Source organism: Dromaius novaehollandiae, chromosome 24, assembly GCF_036370855.1.
Source record: "Dromaius novaehollandiae isolate bDroNov1 chromosome 24, bDroNov1.hap1, whole genome shotgun sequence".
Classification (NCBI taxonomy): domain Eukaryota; kingdom Metazoa; phylum Chordata; class Aves; order Casuariiformes; family Dromaiidae; genus Dromaius; species Dromaius novaehollandiae.
This window is the reverse complement of record NC_088121.1, coordinates 7,827,826-7,846,621: the sequence shown is the minus strand read 5'-3', so window position 1 is coordinate 7,846,621 and position 18,796 is coordinate 7,827,826. Positions and strand designations below refer to the sequence as shown.

At 70.8% G+C, this 18,796-nt stretch overlaps 3 protein-coding genes across 10 annotated transcripts in view; 2 read left to right on the top strand and 1 right to left on the bottom strand.

Annotated features, from left to right (window-relative positions):
- HSPG2 (heparan sulfate proteoglycan 2) overlaps positions 1-3,743 on the bottom strand; it is a 33,519-nt gene extending 29,776 nt beyond the window's left edge. For all 6 annotated transcript variants that reach the window (XM_064525687.1, XM_064525689.1, XM_064525690.1 and 3 more), the window contains exon 1: positions 3,561-3,743. In XM_064525687.1, coding sequence (XP_064381757.1) covers positions 3,561-3,620 — 60 coding nt within the window. In that variant the 5' untranslated portion in view covers positions 3,621-3,743. The remainder of the gene's footprint in view (positions 1-3,560) is intronic.
- A 3,276-nt stretch (positions 3,744-7,019) lies between these two features.
- CELA3B (chymotrypsin like elastase 3B) lies at positions 7,020-11,945 on the top strand. 2 transcript variants are annotated; one of them, XM_064525684.1, is made up of 8 exons: positions 7,021-7,105; positions 7,211-7,281; positions 7,372-7,469; positions 9,164-9,298; positions 9,391-9,527; positions 10,358-10,503; positions 10,595-10,747; positions 10,819-10,880. In XM_064525684.1, the coding sequence occupies exons 1-8, from the start codon at positions 7,066-7,068 to the stop codon at positions 10,834-10,836; spliced, it is 798 nt and encodes a 265-aa protein (XP_064381754.1). In that variant the 5' UTR covers positions 7,021-7,065; the 3' UTR covers positions 10,837-10,880. The 2 variants fall into 2 exon arrangements, with proteins under 2 accessions (XP_064381753.1, XP_064381754.1); XM_064525683.1 differs by lacking the exon at positions 9,391-9,527 and having other exon boundaries at positions 7,020-7,105; positions 10,819-11,945.
- Positions 11,946-12,676: 731 nt separating this feature from the next.
- Positions 12,677-15,561, top strand: TMEM269 (transmembrane protein 269). Of its 2 annotated transcripts, none has more exons than XM_064525686.1 (6): positions 12,677-12,830; positions 14,292-14,439; positions 14,547-14,644; positions 14,739-14,882; positions 15,030-15,230; positions 15,307-15,561. In XM_064525686.1, exons 1-6 carry the CDS (start codon positions 12,806-12,808, stop codon positions 15,414-15,416), a joined length of 726 nt encoding a protein of 241 aa, XP_064381756.1. In that variant the 5' UTR covers positions 12,677-12,805; the 3' UTR covers positions 15,417-15,561. The 2 variants fall into 2 exon arrangements, with proteins under 2 accessions (XP_064381756.1, XP_064381755.1); XM_064525685.1 differs by having other exon boundaries at positions 15,027-15,230.
- Positions 15,562-18,796: the final 3,235 nt, after the last annotated feature.

The following is an 18,796-nucleotide window of genomic DNA, read 5'->3' as shown; positions in this document are numbered from 1 at the left end:
GCTACGTGTGCACTTGCACTGCCGCGTGCACGCACCGACACAGAGCTACGTGTGCGTTCACACTGCCACATGCACGCACCGACACAGAGCTACGTGTGCATTCACACTGCCGTGTGCACGCACCGACACGGGGCTGCGCGTGTGCACTTGCACTGCCACATGCACGCACCGACACAGAGCTACGTGTGCACTTGCACTGCCGCGTGCACGCACTGGCGCAGGGACACGCGTGCCCACTGCCCCGGGGCCGCGTGCATGCAGTCACCCACCGCGCTGGCACCCCGTGCCCCCGAGGCCCGGCCCCACGCCGCCGCGATGTCCCCGCGTGCACCGCACCCACCCGCCCCGCGGGCCCCGGCTTTGGGGGGGGGGGGGGTGAGGTGCCAGCCCCCCCCCCCGGCGCCCGGGCGGAGGAATCCGTCGGGGCAGCAGTTTGCTGTGCAAACAAGGGCGGGCGGATTAGCGCGGGGGGCCGCGGCGGGGGGAGCGCCGGGGATTTACCGCCACAATGGGTGGGAGAGCGCGGCGCGGCGGCCGCCCCGGGCGAGGCGGAGCGGGGGGGGCGCGGATGCCAGCGCGGCGCCGTGCCCGGGACCAACGCCAGCCCGGCGGGGACGGGCACCGCCGCTGCCCCCCCCGAAACCCCCGCCTCGGGGCACAAACGCCCCGCCGGGGGAGGGTGGGGGGGGGCTGCTTTCGCCTGGGGAAACTGAGGCAGGGCGCCGTGCCGCCACACGTGCACCGAGCGGGTCGGTGCTCGGCTGCCGCACCGGTGCTGCGCCGGGCAGGGCGGGCGCTGGGGCCTCCGCACACCTGTCCCGCCGGGCCGGCGCGGGGGGAAAGCGCCCGGGTCGGGTTACCGGAAGCGGCCGCCGGCTCGCGGGACCCCCGGCTCGGCCCGGACGCCTGGGCCCGCCTGCTCGCAACCGGCCTTTCCCCAGCAAACGCCTGGGAGCGGGACGGGGCGGGGGGGGCAGGATGCCCGGCCGGACGCCGGCGCTCCTCAGTTTTTCCACTCGCCGGCCCAACGCTCCCGCCGCGCCGCGTCCGACGTGCGCGCCCGGGGCAAGCCGGGGAGGAAGGCGAGGAGGAGGAGGAGGAGGAGGAGGAGGGAGGTGCCGGCCCGCCGCACGTCCACGGGCCGCGGCGCCACGTGGGCTCCGCCGCCTCGAGGCCCCCCCGGGCCGCCGGGGCGCAGCGGAAGGGCAGGAAGCGCCCGCCCCGGCGCCGCCGCCGCGGGGGGGGCCCCGCCGCCCCCCCACATCCCCCCCCGCTCCCCGGGCTATTGTTCCCCAAGGCCGCGGCGGTTTCCAGCCCGAAAGGTGTTTCCCGCGCCGCTTCCTCCGGAGGCGCGAGGCCGGGCCCCCCCGGCGGGAAAGGGCTCCCCGCTCCCGGCCTGGCGGGGGGGGGCAGGGGGGGGCCCTTCCCGGGATGCTGCTGCCCGGCGGCCAGGCGCATTCCTCCCCGCTCCCGATTGCCTAATTTATCCGGCCCGAAATAGCAGCCGTTTCGGGGCGAGGGAACGCCCCGGGGGGGGGGGGGGCCGCGGAGGCAGCCGCCCCGGCGCCCCCTCTTCCCCCCCCCCCCCACCGCCGGCGGGGGCCCAGGAGTCCTGGCGCGGCGCCGGCCGGCGACGCGCTCTTCCTCCTCCTCCTCCTCCTCTGGCCAGGCCATCTTTGGCCATGGGCGACCGCGGGGCTGGGAAAGACATCAGTGCCGGGGCGAGGGCGGGGGGGCACACGCGGGGCCGGTCCCCGTCCCCCCCCCCCCCCCCCCGGCTGAGGCCTGGCGATGTTATCACACATTCCTGGCCTGACCTCTCCCGCCGCCCGCGTTAACCCGGGGTGGGGGGGGGGCACCTAAAAGTCCCTAAATCCCGCGGGTCACCCGATCCCGGCGGTATATTTAGCGTGGCGGTGACGTCCCCGCGGCCGCCCCGAATCCCCCGGCGGGGGGGTGGGGGGGGGCGACACGGGGACGGGACCCCGGGGCCAGGCGGGGGGGGCGGGGGGGGCCGCGGCCCTGCCAGCGCGGCCCCGAGCAGAAAGGGGCCTCTGTTCTCGGGGCCGGCCGCGGCCCAAAGCCGCCCCCGCGCCGCACGGGGGGGGGGGACGGATGGACGGACACACGGACAGACGGACGGACGCCGGCCCGGGGACCCCGCCGGCGCAGCCCCCCGGCGCCCTATTTCGGGACGGCTATTTTTACGGGCGCTGCCCCGTCACCCGGTAAATTTAGCCGGGGCGGGAGACGGCGGGGTGCCGGGGGGGGGAATGGACGGACAGACGGACGGACACCCCCCGTGGCCCTGCTCCTGGGACCCCCATGGGGTGCCACATCCCCCCAGGCGTGGGGCACCCCCAGTTGCTGCAGGGAGGGGGCAGGGGGACGGGGAGCCCACGTCCGCCCCGTCCTGGGGGTCCCCAGTTGCCTGCTGGGATGGGGCTGGACCCCACGTCCCCCAGGTCCAGGGGGGTCCCCAAACCCTGCTGGGACGGGGCAGGGTGCTGGGGGCCCCACATCCCCCTGGCCCATGGGGGTCCCCAAATCTCTTAGGGGACGGAGCAGGGGGATGGGGGCCTCACGTCCCCTAGGTCCAGGGGGGTCCCCAAACCCCTGCTGGGATGGGGCTGGACCCCAAGTCACCAGGGTCCAGGGGGGTCCCCAAACCCCTGATGGGACGGGGCAGCATGCTGGCGACCCAAATGCCCCTGGTCCAGGGGGGTCCCCAAACTGCTGATGGGACGGGGCAGGGTGCTGGGGGACCCACATCCCCCTGGTCCAGGGGGGTCCCCAAACCCCTGATGGGACGGGGCAGGGTGCTGGGGGACCCACATCCCCCTGGTCCAGGGGGGTCCCCAAACCCCTGATGGGACGGGGCAGGGTGCTGGCGACCCAAATGCCCCCTGGTCCACGGGGGTCCCCAAACCCCTGATGGGACGGGGCAGGGTGCTGGGGGACCCACATCCCCCTGGTCCAGGGGGGTCCCCAAATCCCTGATGGGACGGGGCAGGGTGCTGGGGGACCCACATCCCCCTGGTCCAGGGGGGTCCCCAAACTGCTGATGGGACGGGGCAGGGTGCTGGTGACCCAAATGCCCCCAGGTCCATGGGGGTCCCCAAACTGCTGATGGGACGGGGCAGGGTGCTGGGGACCCCACATCCCCCTGGTCCAGGGGGGTCCCCAAACTGCTGATGGGACGGGGCAGGGTGCTGGTGACCCAAATGCCCCCTGGTCGAGGGGGGTCCCCAAACTGCTGATGGGACGGGGCAGGGTGCTGGGGCCCCACATCCCCCCGGTCCAGTGGGGTCCCCAAACCTCCCAGGGGACCGGGCAGAGGGATGGGGACCCGAATGCCCCCGCCCCGGTCCTGGGACCCCCCAGCCCCCCGCCGGGACGGGGCATGGAGATGGGACCCCAGGTCTACCCCGCCCACGGGGGTCCCCAGCCCCTCAGGGGACGCGGCGCGGTGCTGGGGGCCCCGGGGGCCCCGGGTGCAGGGGGACCCCCGCCCCGCGACGGGACGGCGCAGGCAGCGCCCGCGGCGCCCCGGTACTCACGGCGAGCAGGGCGGCGAGCAGCAGGAGGCCGCCCAGCGCGACGGGCACCCGCGGCCCCATGGCGCCTCCCGTCCGTCCGTCCGTCCCGTCCCGTCCCGTCCCGGCCGCCCCGTCCCGTCCCGTCCCGTCCCGTCCCGCTCCGCTCCGCGCCGCCGCCGCGCCCGCCCCGCCCCGCCCCGCCCCTCCCGGCCCCGCCCCGCCCCGCCCCGCGCGCCCAAGGGGGCGGGGCTTAGCGCGGCTCCGCGGGCGGGGCGGGGGGACACGCGTGGGGCGGCAGCGCGGGAGCGCGGGACCCCCCCCAACGCCCCCCCCCCGCGGGGCGCGTGGGCTCGGGGCGGGGCGGAGACACGCGTGGGGGGGCGGAGACACGCGTGGGGGCGGAGACACGCGTGGGGGGCGGGACCGGCCCTCCCCGTGGGGATGAAGGGAGGATAGGGGGCACGCGGGGGCAGTGGGGCTATAGGGGGCACATGGGGCACATGGGAGCTGTGGGGCTATAGGGGGCATGGGACATATAGGGCACGGGAGCTGTGGGGCTATAGGGGGCACATGAGACACACGGGAGCTGTGGGGCTATAAGGGACACACAGGGCACGGGAGCTGTGGGGCTATAGGGGCATGGGACATGTGGGGCACGGGAGCTGTGGGGCTATAGGGGGCACACAGGCATGGGAGCTGTGGGGCTATAGGGGGCACATGAGACACACGGGAGCTGTGGGGCTATAAGGGACACACAGGGCACGGGAGCTGTGGGGCTATAGGGGCATGGGACATGTGGGGCACGGGAGCTGTGGGGCTATAGGGGGCACACAGGCATGGGAGCTGTGGGGCTATAGGGGGCACATGAGACACACGGGAGCTGTGGGGCTATAGGGGGCACATGGGGCACATGGGAGCTGTGGGGCTATAGGGGGCATGGGACATATGGGGCACAGGAGCTCTGGGGCTATAGGGGGCACACAGGCATGGGAGCTGTGGGGCTATAGGGGGCATGGGATATATGGGGCACAGGAGCTCTGGGGCTATAGGGGGCACACAGGCATGGGAGCTGTGGGGCTATAGGGGATACGGGGCACAGGGCACGGGAGCTGTGGGGCTATAGGGGACACACAGGCATGGGAGCTGTGGGGCTATAGGGGACATGGGGCACAGGGCACGGGAGCTGTGGGGCTATAGGGGGCACATGGGAGCCACACGGGGACACATGGGAGCTGTGGGGCTGTATGGGGCCCCGCTGCATGGGACATATGGGGTTATACAGGGCGCCGTTGCATGGACGCGTATGGGGCTGTAGGGGGCCCCCTTGCACGGGACCTATGGGCCTGCCCTGGGCGCCATTGCACAGCACCTATGGGGCTGTAGGTGGCCCCGTTGCACAGGATGTATAGGGTTATGCAGGGTCCTGTTGCACAGGACCTATGGGGCTGTAGGTGGTCACGTTGCACGGGACCTATGGGGCTGCATGGTGCCCCATTGCACAGGGACATATGGGGCTGTATGGGGTGCCGTTGCATGGGACATATGGAGTTATACAGGGCTCCATTGCACCGGACCTGTAAGGCTGTATGGGGCCCTGTTGCATGGGGACCTATGGGGCTGTAGGTGGCCCTGTTGCACAGGGGCATATGGGACTGCATGGGGCTCCATTGCACGGGATGTATGGCGCTATATGGGGTGCCGTTGCACGGGGGCGTATGGGGTTGCCTGCTACACGGGGACGTATGGGGCTGTATGAGGTGCCAGGCACACGTGGCACAGGGGCTATGGGGCTGCATGGTGCCCTGTTGCACAGGACCTATGGGGCTGTAGGTGGCCGCATTGCACAGGGACGTATGAGGCTGCATGGAGCCCCATTGCACAGGGACATATGGGGCTGTATGGGGTGCCATTGCATGGGACATACGGAGTTATACAGGGCGCCATTGCACGAGGACGTATGGGCTTGCACGAGGCCTCGTTGCACGAGACGTATGGGGTTATACAGGGCACCGTCGCACGGGACGTATGGGCTTGCACGGGGCCTCGTTGCACGAGACGTATGGGGTTATACGGGGCACCGTCGCACGGGACGTATGGGCTTGCACGAGGCCCTGTCGCACGGGACGTATGGGGTTATATGGGGCCCCGTCGCATGGGACGTATGGGCTTGCACGGGGCCTCGTTGCACGAGACGTATGGGGTTATATGGGGCCCCGTCACACGGGACGTATGGGCTTGCACGAGGCCCTGTCGCACGAGACGTATGGGGTTATACGGGGCCCCGTCACACGGGACGTATGGGCTTGCACGGGGCCTCGTTGCACGAGACGTATGGGGTTATATGGGGCCCCGTCGCATGGGACGTATGGGCTTGCACGAGGCCCCGTCGCACGGGACGTATGGGGTTATACGGGGCACCGTCGCATGGGACGTATGGGCTTGCACGAGGCCTCGTCGCACGAGATGTATGGGGTTATACGGGGCCCCGTCGCACGGGACGTATGGGCTTGCACGAAGCCCCATCACACGGGACGTATGGGGTTATACGGGGCCCCGTCGCATGGGACGTATGGGCTTGCACGAGGCCTCGTCGCACGGGACGTATGGGGTTATACGGGGCCCCGTCGCATGGGACGTATGGGCTTGCACGAGGCCCCGTCGCACGGGACGTATGGGGTTATACGGGGCCCTGTCGCACGGGACGTATGGGCTTGCACGAGGCCCCGTCGCACGGGACGTATGGGGTTATACGGGGCACCGTCGCACGGGACGTATGGGCTTGCACGAGGCCCCGTCGCACGGGACGTATGGGGTTATACGGGGCACCGTCGCACGGGACGTATGGGCTTGCACGAGGCCTCGTCGCACGAGACGTATGGGGTTATACGGGGCACCGTCGCACGGGACGTATGGGCTTGCACGAGGCCCCGTCGCACGAGACGTATGGGGTTATACGGGGCACCGTCGCACGGGACGTATGGGCTTGCACGGGGCCTCGTTGCACGAGACGTATGGGGTTATACGGGGCACCGTCGCACGGGACGTATGGGCTTGCACGGGGCCTCGTTGCACGAGACGTATGGGGTTATACGGGGCACCGTCGCACGGGACGTATGGGCTTGCACGGGGCCTCGTTGCACGAGACGTATGGGGTTATACGGGGCACCGTCGCACGGGATGTATGGGCTTGCACGAGGCCTCGTTGCACGAGACGTATGGGGTTATACGGGGCACCGTCGCACGGGACATATGGGCTTGCACGAGGCCCCGTCGCACGGGACGTATGGGGTTATACGGGGCACCGTCGCACGGGACGTATGGGCTTGCACGAGGCCCCGTCGCACGGGACGTATGGAGCCGTAGGCGGCGGCGGGGGCGGGCGGGCAGCAGCTGCGGGGCTCCCAGGCCGCGCCAAGGCCGCGCAGGTGGGTGCCGGGTGCCCGTTCCCTGCTGTGGCCTCGGCCCCCGGTGCCCCCGGCGCGGCGCCGATATAAGGCGGCGCGGCCGCCCCGGCGCCCCGCTCGCCATGCTGCCGCTGCTGCTGCCCCTGCTGCTGGCCGCCCCCGGTAAGGCCCCCCCGTCCCGTCCCGTCCCGTCCCGTCCCGTCCCGCGTCCCCCCCAAGCCCGGCGCCGCCGCGGTGCCGCCCCGGCGCTGACGCCCGTCCCTGCAGGCTGCGGCGCCGGCCCGGCCGCCCGCGTGGTCAACGGCGAGGACGCCGTGCCCTACAGCTGGCCCTGGCAGGTGAGGCCCGGGGGCGGCGGGACGCGGGGTGACGGGCGCCGCGGCGGTCCTGCCCGCTGCTGCCCACCCGCCGCCGCCGCCGCCCCGCAGGTCTCGCTGCAGTACGAGCACAACGGCTCCTTCCGGCACACGTGCGGCGGCAGCCTCGTCGCGCCCCACTGGGTGATGACGGCCGCCCACTGCATCTCGTGAGCGCCCGGGACGGGGCTGCGCGGAGGGGTGCAACGGGGTGCAGGGTGCAGTTACGGGGTACAGGGCACAGGGATGGGGTGCACAGTGCTGTTACGGGGTGCAGGGTGCAGTTACGGGGTGCAGGGTGCAGGGACGGGGTGCACGGTGCTGTTATGGGGTGCAGGGTGCAGCAACGGGGTGCAAGGCCCAGCAACGGGGTGCAGGGCGCAGTTACGGGGTGCAGGACGCAGGGACGGGGTGCACAGTGCTGTTATGGGGTGCAGGATGCAGTTATGGGGTGCAGGATGCAGGGACGGGGTGCACAGTGCTGTTATGGGGTGCAGGGTGCAGCAACGGGGTGCAAGGCCCAGCAACGGGGTGCAGGACGCAGTTATGGGGTGCAGGGTGCAGTTATGGGGTGCAAGGCACAGTTATGGGGTGCAGGATGCAGTTATGGGGTGCAGGGCGCAGGGACGGGGTGCACAGTGCCGTTATGGGGTGCAGGGTGCAGCAACGGGGTGCAAGGCCCAGCAACGGGGTGCAGGACGCAGTTACGGGGTGCAAGGCACAGCAATGAGGTGCACGGCGCAGTTATGGGGTGCAGGGCACAGCAATGGAGTGCAGGATGCAGTTATGGGGTGCAGGGCGCAGCAAAGGGGCACAGCAATGGGGTGCAGGATGCAGTTATGGGGTGCAGGGCACAGCAACGGGGTGCAGGGCGCAGTTATGGGGTGCAGGATGCAGTTATGGAGTGCAGGACACAGGGACGGGGTGCACAGTGCTGTTATGGGGTGCAGGGTGCAGCAACGGGGTGCAAGGCACAGCAACGGGGTGCAGGACGCAGTTATGGGGTGCAGGGCGCAGTTACAGGGTGCAGGGCGCAGTTATGGGGTGCAAGGCACAGCAACGGGGTGCAGGGCGCAGTTATGGGGTGCAGGGCGCAGTTACAGGGTGCAGGGCGCAGTTATGGGGTGCAAGGCACAGCAACGGGGTGCAGGGCGCAGTTATGGGGTGCAGGACGCAGTTATGGGGTGCAAGGCACAGCAACGGGGTGCAGGGCGCAGTTATGGGGTGCAGGACGCAGTTATGGGGTGCAAGGCACAGCAACGGGGTGCAGGGCGCAGCTATGGGGTGCAGGACGCAGTTATGGGGTGCAGGGCACAGCAATGGGGTGCAGGATGCAGTTATGGGGTGCAGGGCATAGCAACGGGGTGCAAAGCCCAGCAATGGGGTGCAGGACACAGTTATGGGGTGCAGGGCGCAGTTACGCGGTGCAGGGCGCAGCAATGGGGCACAGCAATGGGGTGCAGGATGCAGTTATGGGGTGCAGGGCGCAGTTACGGGGTGCAGGACACAGCAATGGGGCACAGCAACGGGGTGCAGGGCGCAGTTATGGGGTGCAGGATGCAGTTATGGGGTGCAGGGTGCAGCAATGGGGCACAGCAATGGGGTGCAGGGTGCAGTTATGGGGTGCAGGATGCAGCAATGGGGCACAGCAACGGGGTGCAGGGCGCAGTGACGGGGCGCAGGGACGGGGTGTGTGGTGCAACAACGGGGTGCAGGGCACAGTGGCGGGATGCAGGGCACAGGGACGGGGTGCAGCACCCGCCCCCCCGGGGGCCGCTCCGCCGGGCCCAAGCGCCAGGCGCGGAGCCCCCCGGGTGCGGCGGGGCCCCGGCGTGCCCCTCACGGCCCCCCCGTCCGCCGGCAGCTCCTCGCGCACCTACCGGGTGGTGCTGGGCGAGTACGACCTGTCCGTGGAGGAGGGCACTGAGCAGAGCATCCCCGTCAACAGCGCCGACATCTTCGTGCACCCCAACTGGAACAGCTACTGCGTGGCCTGCGGGTGAGCGGGGGGGGCCCCCACCCCCACCCCGCCGGCGCCCCCCCCCCCCCCCCGCGGCCCGGCGCCCCCCCGACCCGCCGCCTGCCTCGCAGCAACGACGTCGCCCTGCTGAAGCTGTCGCGCGGCGCCGCGCTGGACCGCAGCGTGCAGACGGGGCGGCTGCCGCCCGCCGGCGAGGTCCTGCCCGACGGCTACCCCTGCTACCTCAGCGGCTGGGGGCGTCTCTCCAGTGCGTCCCCCCCCCGCGGGCCGGGCCCGGCTGCCCCGCGGGGGAGGAGGAGGGGTGCAGGGGTGCAGGGGTGCAGGGATGGAGGGGTGCAGGGATGGAGGGATGGAGGGATGGAGAGATGGAGAGATGGAGAGATGGAGGGCTGGGAGATGGAGGGCTGGGAGGACGGAGGGATGGAGGGATGGAGAGGTGGAGGGATGGAGAGATGGAGGGCTGGAAGGATGGAGAGATGGAGGGATGGAGGGCTGGGAGGATGGAGAGGTGGAGGGCTGGAAGGATGGGGGAATGAAGGGACATAAAGGCTGGAAAGATGGGGAGAAGATGGAGGGAGAGAGATGGAAAGATGGCTGGGTGGGTGGATGGAGGGAAGGAGGGAGAGATGGCTGGGTAAGATGATGGAGGGAGGGATGGCTGGAAAGATGGAATGGATGGCGGGGTGGCTGGCGGAAAGGGTGGAGGGAGGGATGGACGGCAGGATGGATAGATGGATGAAAGGATGGCTGGAAGATTGGATGGATAGAGGGAGGGAGGGATGGCTGGAAGGGCGTTTAGATGGACTGGGGGGGGATGGCTGGAAGGGTGGATAGATGGATGGGTGGGTGGAAGGATAGATGGATGGATGGCAGGATGGATGGAAGGATGGATGTAGGGACAGCTGGCTGGCAGGAAGGAAGGATGGATGGAGAGATGGTGGGCTGGGAGGAGAGACGGGGGCCGGAGGGAGCGATGCTGGAAGGACGGATGGACGCCGGCACGGGCGGCCGGAGGGAGGGAGGGAGGGAAGGAGGGACGGCGGGGGGGCGGCTGGCTGCATGGCGGGGTGCCCGCAGCCGGGGGGCCGCTGCCGGACAAGCTGCAGCAGGCGCTGCTGCCCGTGGTGGACTACGAGCACTGCACGCAGCCCGACTGGTGGGGCCTCCTCTCCATCCGGCGCACCATGGTCTGCGCTGGCGGCAGCGACGAGGCCGGCTGCAACGTGAGTGCCCGCCCGCACGGGGGGACGGGGCCGGGGACGGGGCCGGGGCCGGGGGGGCACCGGCTCACGCGACGCCTCCCGCGTGCCGCAGGGCGACTCGGGCGGCCCCCTGAACTGCCAGGCGGCCGACGGGAGCTGGGAGGTGCACGGCATCGCCAGCTTCGTCTCCTCGCTGGGCTGCAACACGCCGCAGAAACCCACCGTCTTCACCCGCGTCTCCGCCTTCGAGGACTGGATCGACGAGGTGGGCGCCGGGGGGGGACGGGACGCGGCCCGGCGGCCCCCCCGCCCCCCCTGAGCCCCCTTCTCTTGCAGATCCTGAGCAGCAACTGAGCGGCTGCGGCGGGACGAATAAACCTGGGCTCTGGCTCCGCGCACCTCCCGCCTGTTCTCTCGGTCGCGGCCCGGCTGCCGGCGAGGGGCACGCGCGTGTGCACGGGCCATGTGCGCGCACGCCGCCGGGCAGCCACGTGCCTGCTGCATGTGCACACGCGCTGCCGGCAATGCACGTGCCCGTTGCATATGCACGCACCGGGCCGGGCATGCACATTGCATGTGCACACTGCATGACCGTGCACACGTGTGCACGTGCACGGCTGTCCATGCACACGCATCTCACAGGCGTGCACACGTGTGCACACGCACGGCCAGGCACGCACACAAATATTGCACAGGTGTGCAAACACGTGCACGCACCGCCGTGCACGCACAAGCACGTTGCACGGGTGTGCACGCGCAGCCGTGCGCGCACGCTGCACAGGCACACGCACACGCGTGTGCACCCCCCCGCCGTGCAGGCACACGCGCGTTGCACAGCCGCGCGCACACCCGGAGCACGGCCGCACGTGCGCGCACACGCGGCCCCGGCGAGACCGGCGCCGGTTGCCAGCAGATGGCACTGGTGGAACGGGCCCGAACACCTTGGGGGGCACCCGCGCCCGGCACCCATGGGTGGCCCGTGGGGTCCCTTGTCCCGGCCGGAGGCAGTGGCCGGACCGTGCACCCGGCGTGGGAGGAGAGCCGGGGACCCCCGGGTCCCGAAGGGATGGGGCAGCCCTAGAGATACCCCCCAGGCCTGGAGGTACCCAGGCCCCACGGGGACGGACACACGGGCATGTCCAGGCACCACGGGGATGGGCACAGGGGCATGTCCAGGCACCACGGGGATGGGCACAGGGACATGCCCGGGCACCGCGGGGATGGCCATGACCCCAGATGCACCCGGAGGCGCCTGGGTCCCGCGGGGCTGGTTGCAAGCCTGGATGCACCCGGAGGCGCCTGGATGCACCCGGAGGCGCCTGGAGCCTGCAGGGATGGACACGAGTCCGGCTGCACCCGGAGGTGCCTGGATGCACCCGGAGGTGCCTGGATCCCGGCTGCACCCAGAGGTGCCCGGAGGCGCCCGGGTCCCGCGGGGCTGCACATGAGCCCAGCTGCACCCAGAGGCGCCTGGACGCGCCCAGAGGCGCCCAGGCCCCGCGGAGCTGGACGGGAGCCCGGCTGCACCCGAGTCCCGCGGGGCTGGACGCCAGCCCGGCTGCACCTCGGAGCCGCCGTGCCCGGTCCGCGGCGGTGGAAAATCCCCGGCGGCAGAAGCCCCTTTCCGCGCCCGCCGGGCCCCGCCGCCTCCTCCCGCCGGCCGTCGCTTCGCAACCGGGGAACAAAGACCCCTTTGACGGGGACCCCGCGGCGGCCCGCGGCGGGGGGGCCCAGGCGTCCGGCGCCCCCCCGCCGCCGGCAGGGACCCAGGCGTCCCGGCTAAAGGGCGAGATAAAGCCCAGTGGAAAATTCCTGCCGCGATCATGCGGCCGCCCGCTGGGGCTGTATAGTTTTATTGGGCCCTCGTCACCGGGCCCGGGGACCTTTGCCCGGCCGGCGGGCGAAGCCGCGGCGGCGCGGCCGAGCCGTCGGGGCCCGCGGCGACCCGGCGCTGCGTTATCGGCGCTTATCGGCGCGAAACGCCGATGACCCCGCGCGCGGGGGCCGAGACTCCCGCAGCGGCGGCGGCACCGCGGGAACCCGGCCGCCCCGGCGATGCCGCTGGGCCCCCGCGGCTCCTCCCCTGCCGCCGGCGGTGCCAGCCGCCTCCGAAAGCCCCCGCGGCCTCTGGCCTGGACCCACCCCCGGCGGGGTGACTCAGCTCGCTCCCGGCAAAGCCTTTCCTTATATAATGCCGCGCCGCGGCGCCGGTCCCGCCGCCCTCCGCTGAGCCGCCGTGCCTCAGTTTCCCCCGGCGCGGCGGCACCGGGCGCCGCGGGGCATCGCCAGGGGAGCGGGCGCACGCCGCCCCACGGCCGCGGCCATGTGGATGGTGTCGCCGCCGGCGGGTAAGTGCCGAGAGCGCCGGAGCGGGTCCCGCGCGCGGCCCCGGGCGCCGGGCCCCGGGCAGGGCAAGGCGTCGCGGCGCGGCCCCCGCCGGCCCCGGCTCTGCGGCGAGGCTCCCGCGCGGCACGGCGATGCCAGCAGCCCGGGCCGGCGGCCAGCTCCCAGCTCCGCTCTTAATTTGTGCCTTAGAGAGAGGGGGAAAAGAGAAGCCAGCAAAATCCGGGCAGCGGAGCCTCCGCCGCCCTGCAAACCCCGCTCGGAGCGGAGGAAACTCCCTTTCAGGCGACGCCGCCGGGCGGGCGGAAGCCCCGTTTTCCCCCCAAAAGGAAGAGAAAGCGATGCAATGAAGCGCAGAGGGACTATTGCAAGCCGAGCCGGGTTCCCGCGCTCCCGGCGCCAGCAGAAAATCCCTGTCCTGCAAAAAATCACCCCGAACCCGTGCCAGGGAGGGGAGCGGGGCGCGGAACCGCCGGGGATCGCCGCGGCACGGCATTGTGACGCCGGTGCCAGCGCGAGACCGGCGAGACCCGCGGAGGGGTCGGTACTGGGGGCGGACGGATGGACGGACGGATGCCGGCAGCCGGCGCCTCCGTTCCCGCGGGGCGGCTTTCTCGGCGCTGCCGTCACCCCCCGAGAATAGGCTGCCGGTGCTCTTGGCGTCGCCCGGTTTATTCGGGCGCTCCGCCGCGCGGGAGCCGGGGGGTTAGCGCCGCGCGGGAGCTCGCACCCGACTCCCGCACGGAAAAGCCGGCGCGGGACGGGGCGTTTTCCCCCGCCGCGGCTTCCCGGCCCGGGGCCGGGCGGCCAAAGGTCGAGGTCTGCAGCGCCGGGCGCCTGGGACCGGCAAAGCAAAGCACGCAGCCGCGCGCAGCCCCCACCGCCCTCTCCCCGCGCCGGCGGCGACGGGGGGGCTCGGCGGCGGGGGGCGGCGCACGGCGACCGTTTGTGGCTTCTTGTTTTGCTCTGACCTGCTGTTTTCTTTCAGATGAAGAATCTCATCCGCTTGCCCGGCTTGGGGAACACGGCACAGGCAGGGGGCAAAACACACTAGTAGGACATGACCCTTAACACTTTCTCTAAAGCGTAGCCCTCTAGGTATATAAGACAAATAGAGCTTAAGGCTGGGGTTGGTTTTACTCTAAGCTTGGGTTCGGTTTGGTTTTCTTTCTTTTTTTCTTTCTTTTTCCCGTCCCCACCCTCCCCATCCCGCCCCGCTCCCCCAGCCAAAGCCGCGTTTCGGCTCGAGGAGGTTTTCCCGGGTTGCGGGAGTGACGGAGAAGGAGCTGGCGGCAGGTTTCGCCTCGGGCCGGCCCCGCGCGGGGCCGGGGAGGCCGGCGGAGCGAGGGGGCGCGGGGGGCCGCGTGCCGGCCCGGCCCGCCGGCGGGGGCCCCGGCGTCCCCGCGGCTCACCGGAGGCGGCGGGGGGGGACTTCGCCGTCCGACGGCGCCTCTCGCGGCTCGCAGGTGTCTTCCAGCCCACCAAGAAGCTGGTGCTGAGCGAGCAGGCGGGCCGGGCGCGGGCGCTGGAGGCCGTGCGCAAGAATGCCGCCAACGCGCTCTCCGTGGCCAACCTCATCACGGGGCTCTCCTCCGTCCTCTGCAGCCTGAACGGGTGAGCGCGGCCGCGGCCTGCGACGCGGGCAGGAAAAGGGGAATTAGCGCAAGGATGCTGCTCCCGCGTCCCGGCCGCGGGCTAACGCTCCCCCCCCCCCGCCCCAGGCAATTCTACTACTCGTGCTGGCTGCTGCTGGTGGGCTTCCTCCTGGACCTGGCCGACGGCGCCGTGGCCCGGCAGCTCAACGCCTGCTCGGCCCTGGGTGAGTGGCTCCGCCGCCCTGGCCCGCGCCGGGGGGTCTCCCACCCGGCATCCCGCCCGCCCTCCCGGCAGCCACCCCCCCTCGCTCCCCGCAGGCGCCAAGCTGGACGACTTCGCCGACTTCACCTCCTTCGGGCTGGCCACGGCGCTGCTGCTGCGCACCCGCGGCGTCCTCGACGGGCTGCTGGCCGTCGCCTACGTGCTGGCCGTCTTCGCCCGCCTCTGCTTCTTCTCCAGCGGTACGGCCGGCGGGTTTTCCCCCCTTTTTTCACTCCCACCCCATGGCCACGCCAGCAGCAGCTTTCGGATGCGCTGCCCGCGTCCCCAAAGCCACCGGGAGGGTCTGGGGTTGACGCTCCCCCTTCTCACGGTCCTCGCTGCAGCAGGGGTGCCCTTCACCTACCGCGGGCTGCCCTGCCCCTACGCCTCGGCGCTGCTGGCCGGGACCTACCTGCTCACCGGCGGCCACCTCACGCTGCTCCGCGTCACCGCCACCGTCATGATCCTCTTCATGGTGGACCAGGGCTTCTACCCGCACGACAAGGTCCTGGAGTCCCAGCTCTGGAAGAAGGTGGTCTACGCCGGAGGTGAGCGCGGCACGGAGCGGGGGGCCGGCGCGGCGCGGGGCCCCGGGGCCGGCGCTGACGGGCTGTCGCCTCGCAGGGGTGGCCGCGGTCCTCTTCTCGCCCTCGTCCGTCCTCTCCCTCTACTACCTCGCCTGGTCGACCTCGTACATCTTCTTCCCCTTCGCCGTGTGGAGCTGCAAGGTGTAACGGCCCGCCCCGCCGGCACGGGCCCCCCCGCGCCGCCCTCCGCCGGGCGCCTCGCCCCCAGTAAAGCTTTCGCCTCCCTCCCTCCCGAGCGCCAGCGCTGGGATGTCTCGCCGCCCCCAACGATGCTCCGCCGGGTAGGACGCGTCCCCAAACGGGGCAGCGCTCGCGCCCGGCTTCCCGGCGTCCTCGGGACGGGGGGTTCGGTCGCGTGGGGCTGCGGGGTGCCACGAGGCCCTCGGGGAGCGGAGCCCGGTCCTCACCTCGCTCCCGCGACGATGCCCCGCGGCCGCGGCGCCGGCTTCGGTGCCCGTCTCCGGCTGCAAACCGCGGTGCCCTGCGGAGAGAAACGCCGCCGCTCGCCAGCGGGCTCTCCGGCCCGGGAGAACGGGGCAGAAAAAGCAAAGAAAACAAAACCACCCCGTTTCTGTGGTAAGGAAATGGTGCCCCAAGCGCCCTGCTCGATCCCGTCCCTGCGGAGGGGCGACAGACCCCCCGCCCCGTGCCAGAAGCACGGAGGAGGCCAAGGAACCCCATCCCAGCTCCCCCGCAGGGGTTTGACCCCAGCCCCACCGCCGCGAGCTGCCGGGGCTCCGGCGAGCCCTGCACCGGGGCGGCACAGCCCCGCGGCACCCGCTGTACATAGTAATTTATTACGGGGGCACCATGCTTCGCGCTGCCGAAATCCCGGCTGCACCGCGGAAGCGCCCCCGGGAGAAGGCGGCGGGGACGGACCGGCCCCGCGGGCCGTTTCGGGAGAAACCAGCCGATCGGGTCAAACCAAGGCAGTCCCAGCTCTTCCAAAACCCGACCCTGAGGCATCGGGAGCATCGTGGTACTTATGTTTTACCTGTCACCGTAGGGAAACGCATCTCGAACACATATTTTTTTCCTTCCTGCATTTGCTTGATGGGGTGGGACGGAGCGGAGGGCAAAGGAACACAAAACGGGACTTGGAGAAAACGGTCGGTTCGAACTTTCTGGAAATAAACAAACATGGAGGAAAACTCTCGGCGCTGCCATGTGCGAGTCTGCGTGCGCCTGGAGAGCAGGGGCCGGCGCGCGCGTGGGCGGAGGAAGGAAGCGAAGGTCAAACCTTGCACCGTGCGGAGCAGCGGAGGAAGCCGGAGCAAATCTCCGGCGAAAGCCCCCGGGGAGGTGTGCCGGCTCGCAGCTGCGAGCTGCACACAGCTGGGAGGCACCGCCGGCCCGCCAAGGACAAGGGTCGGCCCTTCTCCCACCGCCTGGAGCGATCCCAGTGCTGGAAGGGGGAACGATCTGGACAGATAAATATCCCCGCTGGCTCGGGGCCGCGCTCCGAGGAGACCCCAGCGACACGGGGCTGCTGTAAACACGCTGGTGTTTAACTTGGCGGTGACCCTCGCCGGCGCGGGGCCCCGGAGCCCGAGGGAGCCCCGTCTCGCTCGGCTCCCCCGCACTCGGCACGAGCGACGCCGGAGCTGGCAGCCGCCAGCCACCGCAGCTGCTCTGGCACTGAGCACTACCAGAGCGTGACCACGCTCACCCACTCCTGGGTTTGTTCACACCACACAGCATAAATCCCCCGCCCCGACGCTCCTCGGACCGCACAGAGCTCCCCCGCACCGCAAGCCGAGCCGCAGGGCAAAATCTAGCCAAATCTCGTGGCTAAATTTCAGCCCTCGCCCCGCTCGGGGGCTACATGTGGGTGCCAGAAGGGAGCGGCAATGCTCCCAACGCCTCGCTGCTTACGCTGCTCAGCTCTCACCGGTTTTCGGCCTTCCCGGCGCTCTCCCGTCCTCTCCGTGCTGCCGTGGCATCCCCGAACCCACCCACGAGCAGGCAGGGAATGACACCGCTCTTCCGCCACACTCTCCAGCCCCGGCGCGGGGCAAAACCCGCTGCCCCCCAGCAACGCCGAGAAGGTGGCGGCAGCGGCGCAACCCTCGCGCGCGGAGCTGCGGCTCACGGTGCTGCTCAACGCGATCAGGAGCCAAGGAGAAGGGTGGAATAACCACAGCTTTTATTTAAAAAAAAAAAACGTTATTTTCCAAAGCAAAGTAATAAATAGAGAAGGTGTTAGAAAAGGAGACGGGTGCCAGATGGAGGAGCACCGGGAACGCCGGCAGGGCCAGGGAAGGACGCACCACCCTACCGCGGCGGTGAGCGCGCCGTTGGGCCGCGTCCCGCGCTGCCGCCCGGCACCAGCACCGCGGCGTGGGGGCCCTGGCACTGCCCCCTCACTCCCCGGACGCCTGCATCTGCTTGCAAAATGAGTCGAACTGCTGCTGCTCCAGCTCCGTCATCACCCTGTTGAGCGCGTAGATCTGCGCGGAGAAAAGGAGATGGGGAAAAGGGCTCCCCCCCGCCTCCCTACACCACCGTCTGCCGCCTCTGCCGCCCTCTCGCGTCGAGCAGCGCGGTGGCAGCTGGAGGGCCCCCGCGGCCCCCACCTCAGCCCTCTGCCTCTGCTTCAGCTCCTGCTGCGCCGACTTCTGCTTGGCCTTCTCCAGCCGCGCCGCCGCCTCCTTGGCCTTGGGCTTCTCCTTCCGCCCGCCGCTCGGCTCCATGGCTGCGGGCCCGCCACGCACCTGCCACCGGGGAGGCTCAGGGGGCCGCACGCCAGCCCCATGGCGCCCCCCCCACCTCCCCCAGGAGCCACCAGGGTCCTGTGGCCTCCTCTGAGCCCCATAGCCCACCTGGGGACCGTAGCCCCTCCAGCCCCCCATAGGTGCCCCACGTGTACCAGGGTCCCATAACCACCCTCTGGCCCCACAAGTCCCTCCCACACACATCCAGGTCCCACAGCCCCCCCGAGCCCCATAACAACCCACACAAACATACCTGCGCCCCACAGCCCCTCCAAGCCCCATAACACCCCCACACACACACCTGGGCCTCACAGCCCCCCTAAGCCACATAACACCCACACACACACATACCTGCGCCCCACAGCCCCCCTAAGCCACATAACACCCCCCCACACACACACACCTGGGCCCCACAGCCCCCCCAAGCCCCATAACATCCCCCCCACGCACACCTGGGCCCCACAGCCCCCCCAAGCCCCATAACATCCCCCCCACGCACACCTGGGCCCAACAGCCCGCCCGCACACACATACCTGGGCCCCACAGTCCCCCCGAGCCCCATAACACCCCCCCACACACACTTGGGCCCTACAGACCTCTCAGAGCCTCAGAGCTCCATAGCCCCCTCCCAGCCCCCCACAGGTCCCATAGACACCAGGTCCCACAGCCCCCCCCGAGCCTCAGACACCCCCTCCCCACACCCTTCCCAGCCCCCAGAGCCCCTCGCAGCCCCGCGGCCGACCCCAAGGCCCCCCCCGCCCCCTCCAGTCCGATACCGGCGGCCCCGCTGCCAGGCCCAAGATGGCGGCGGAG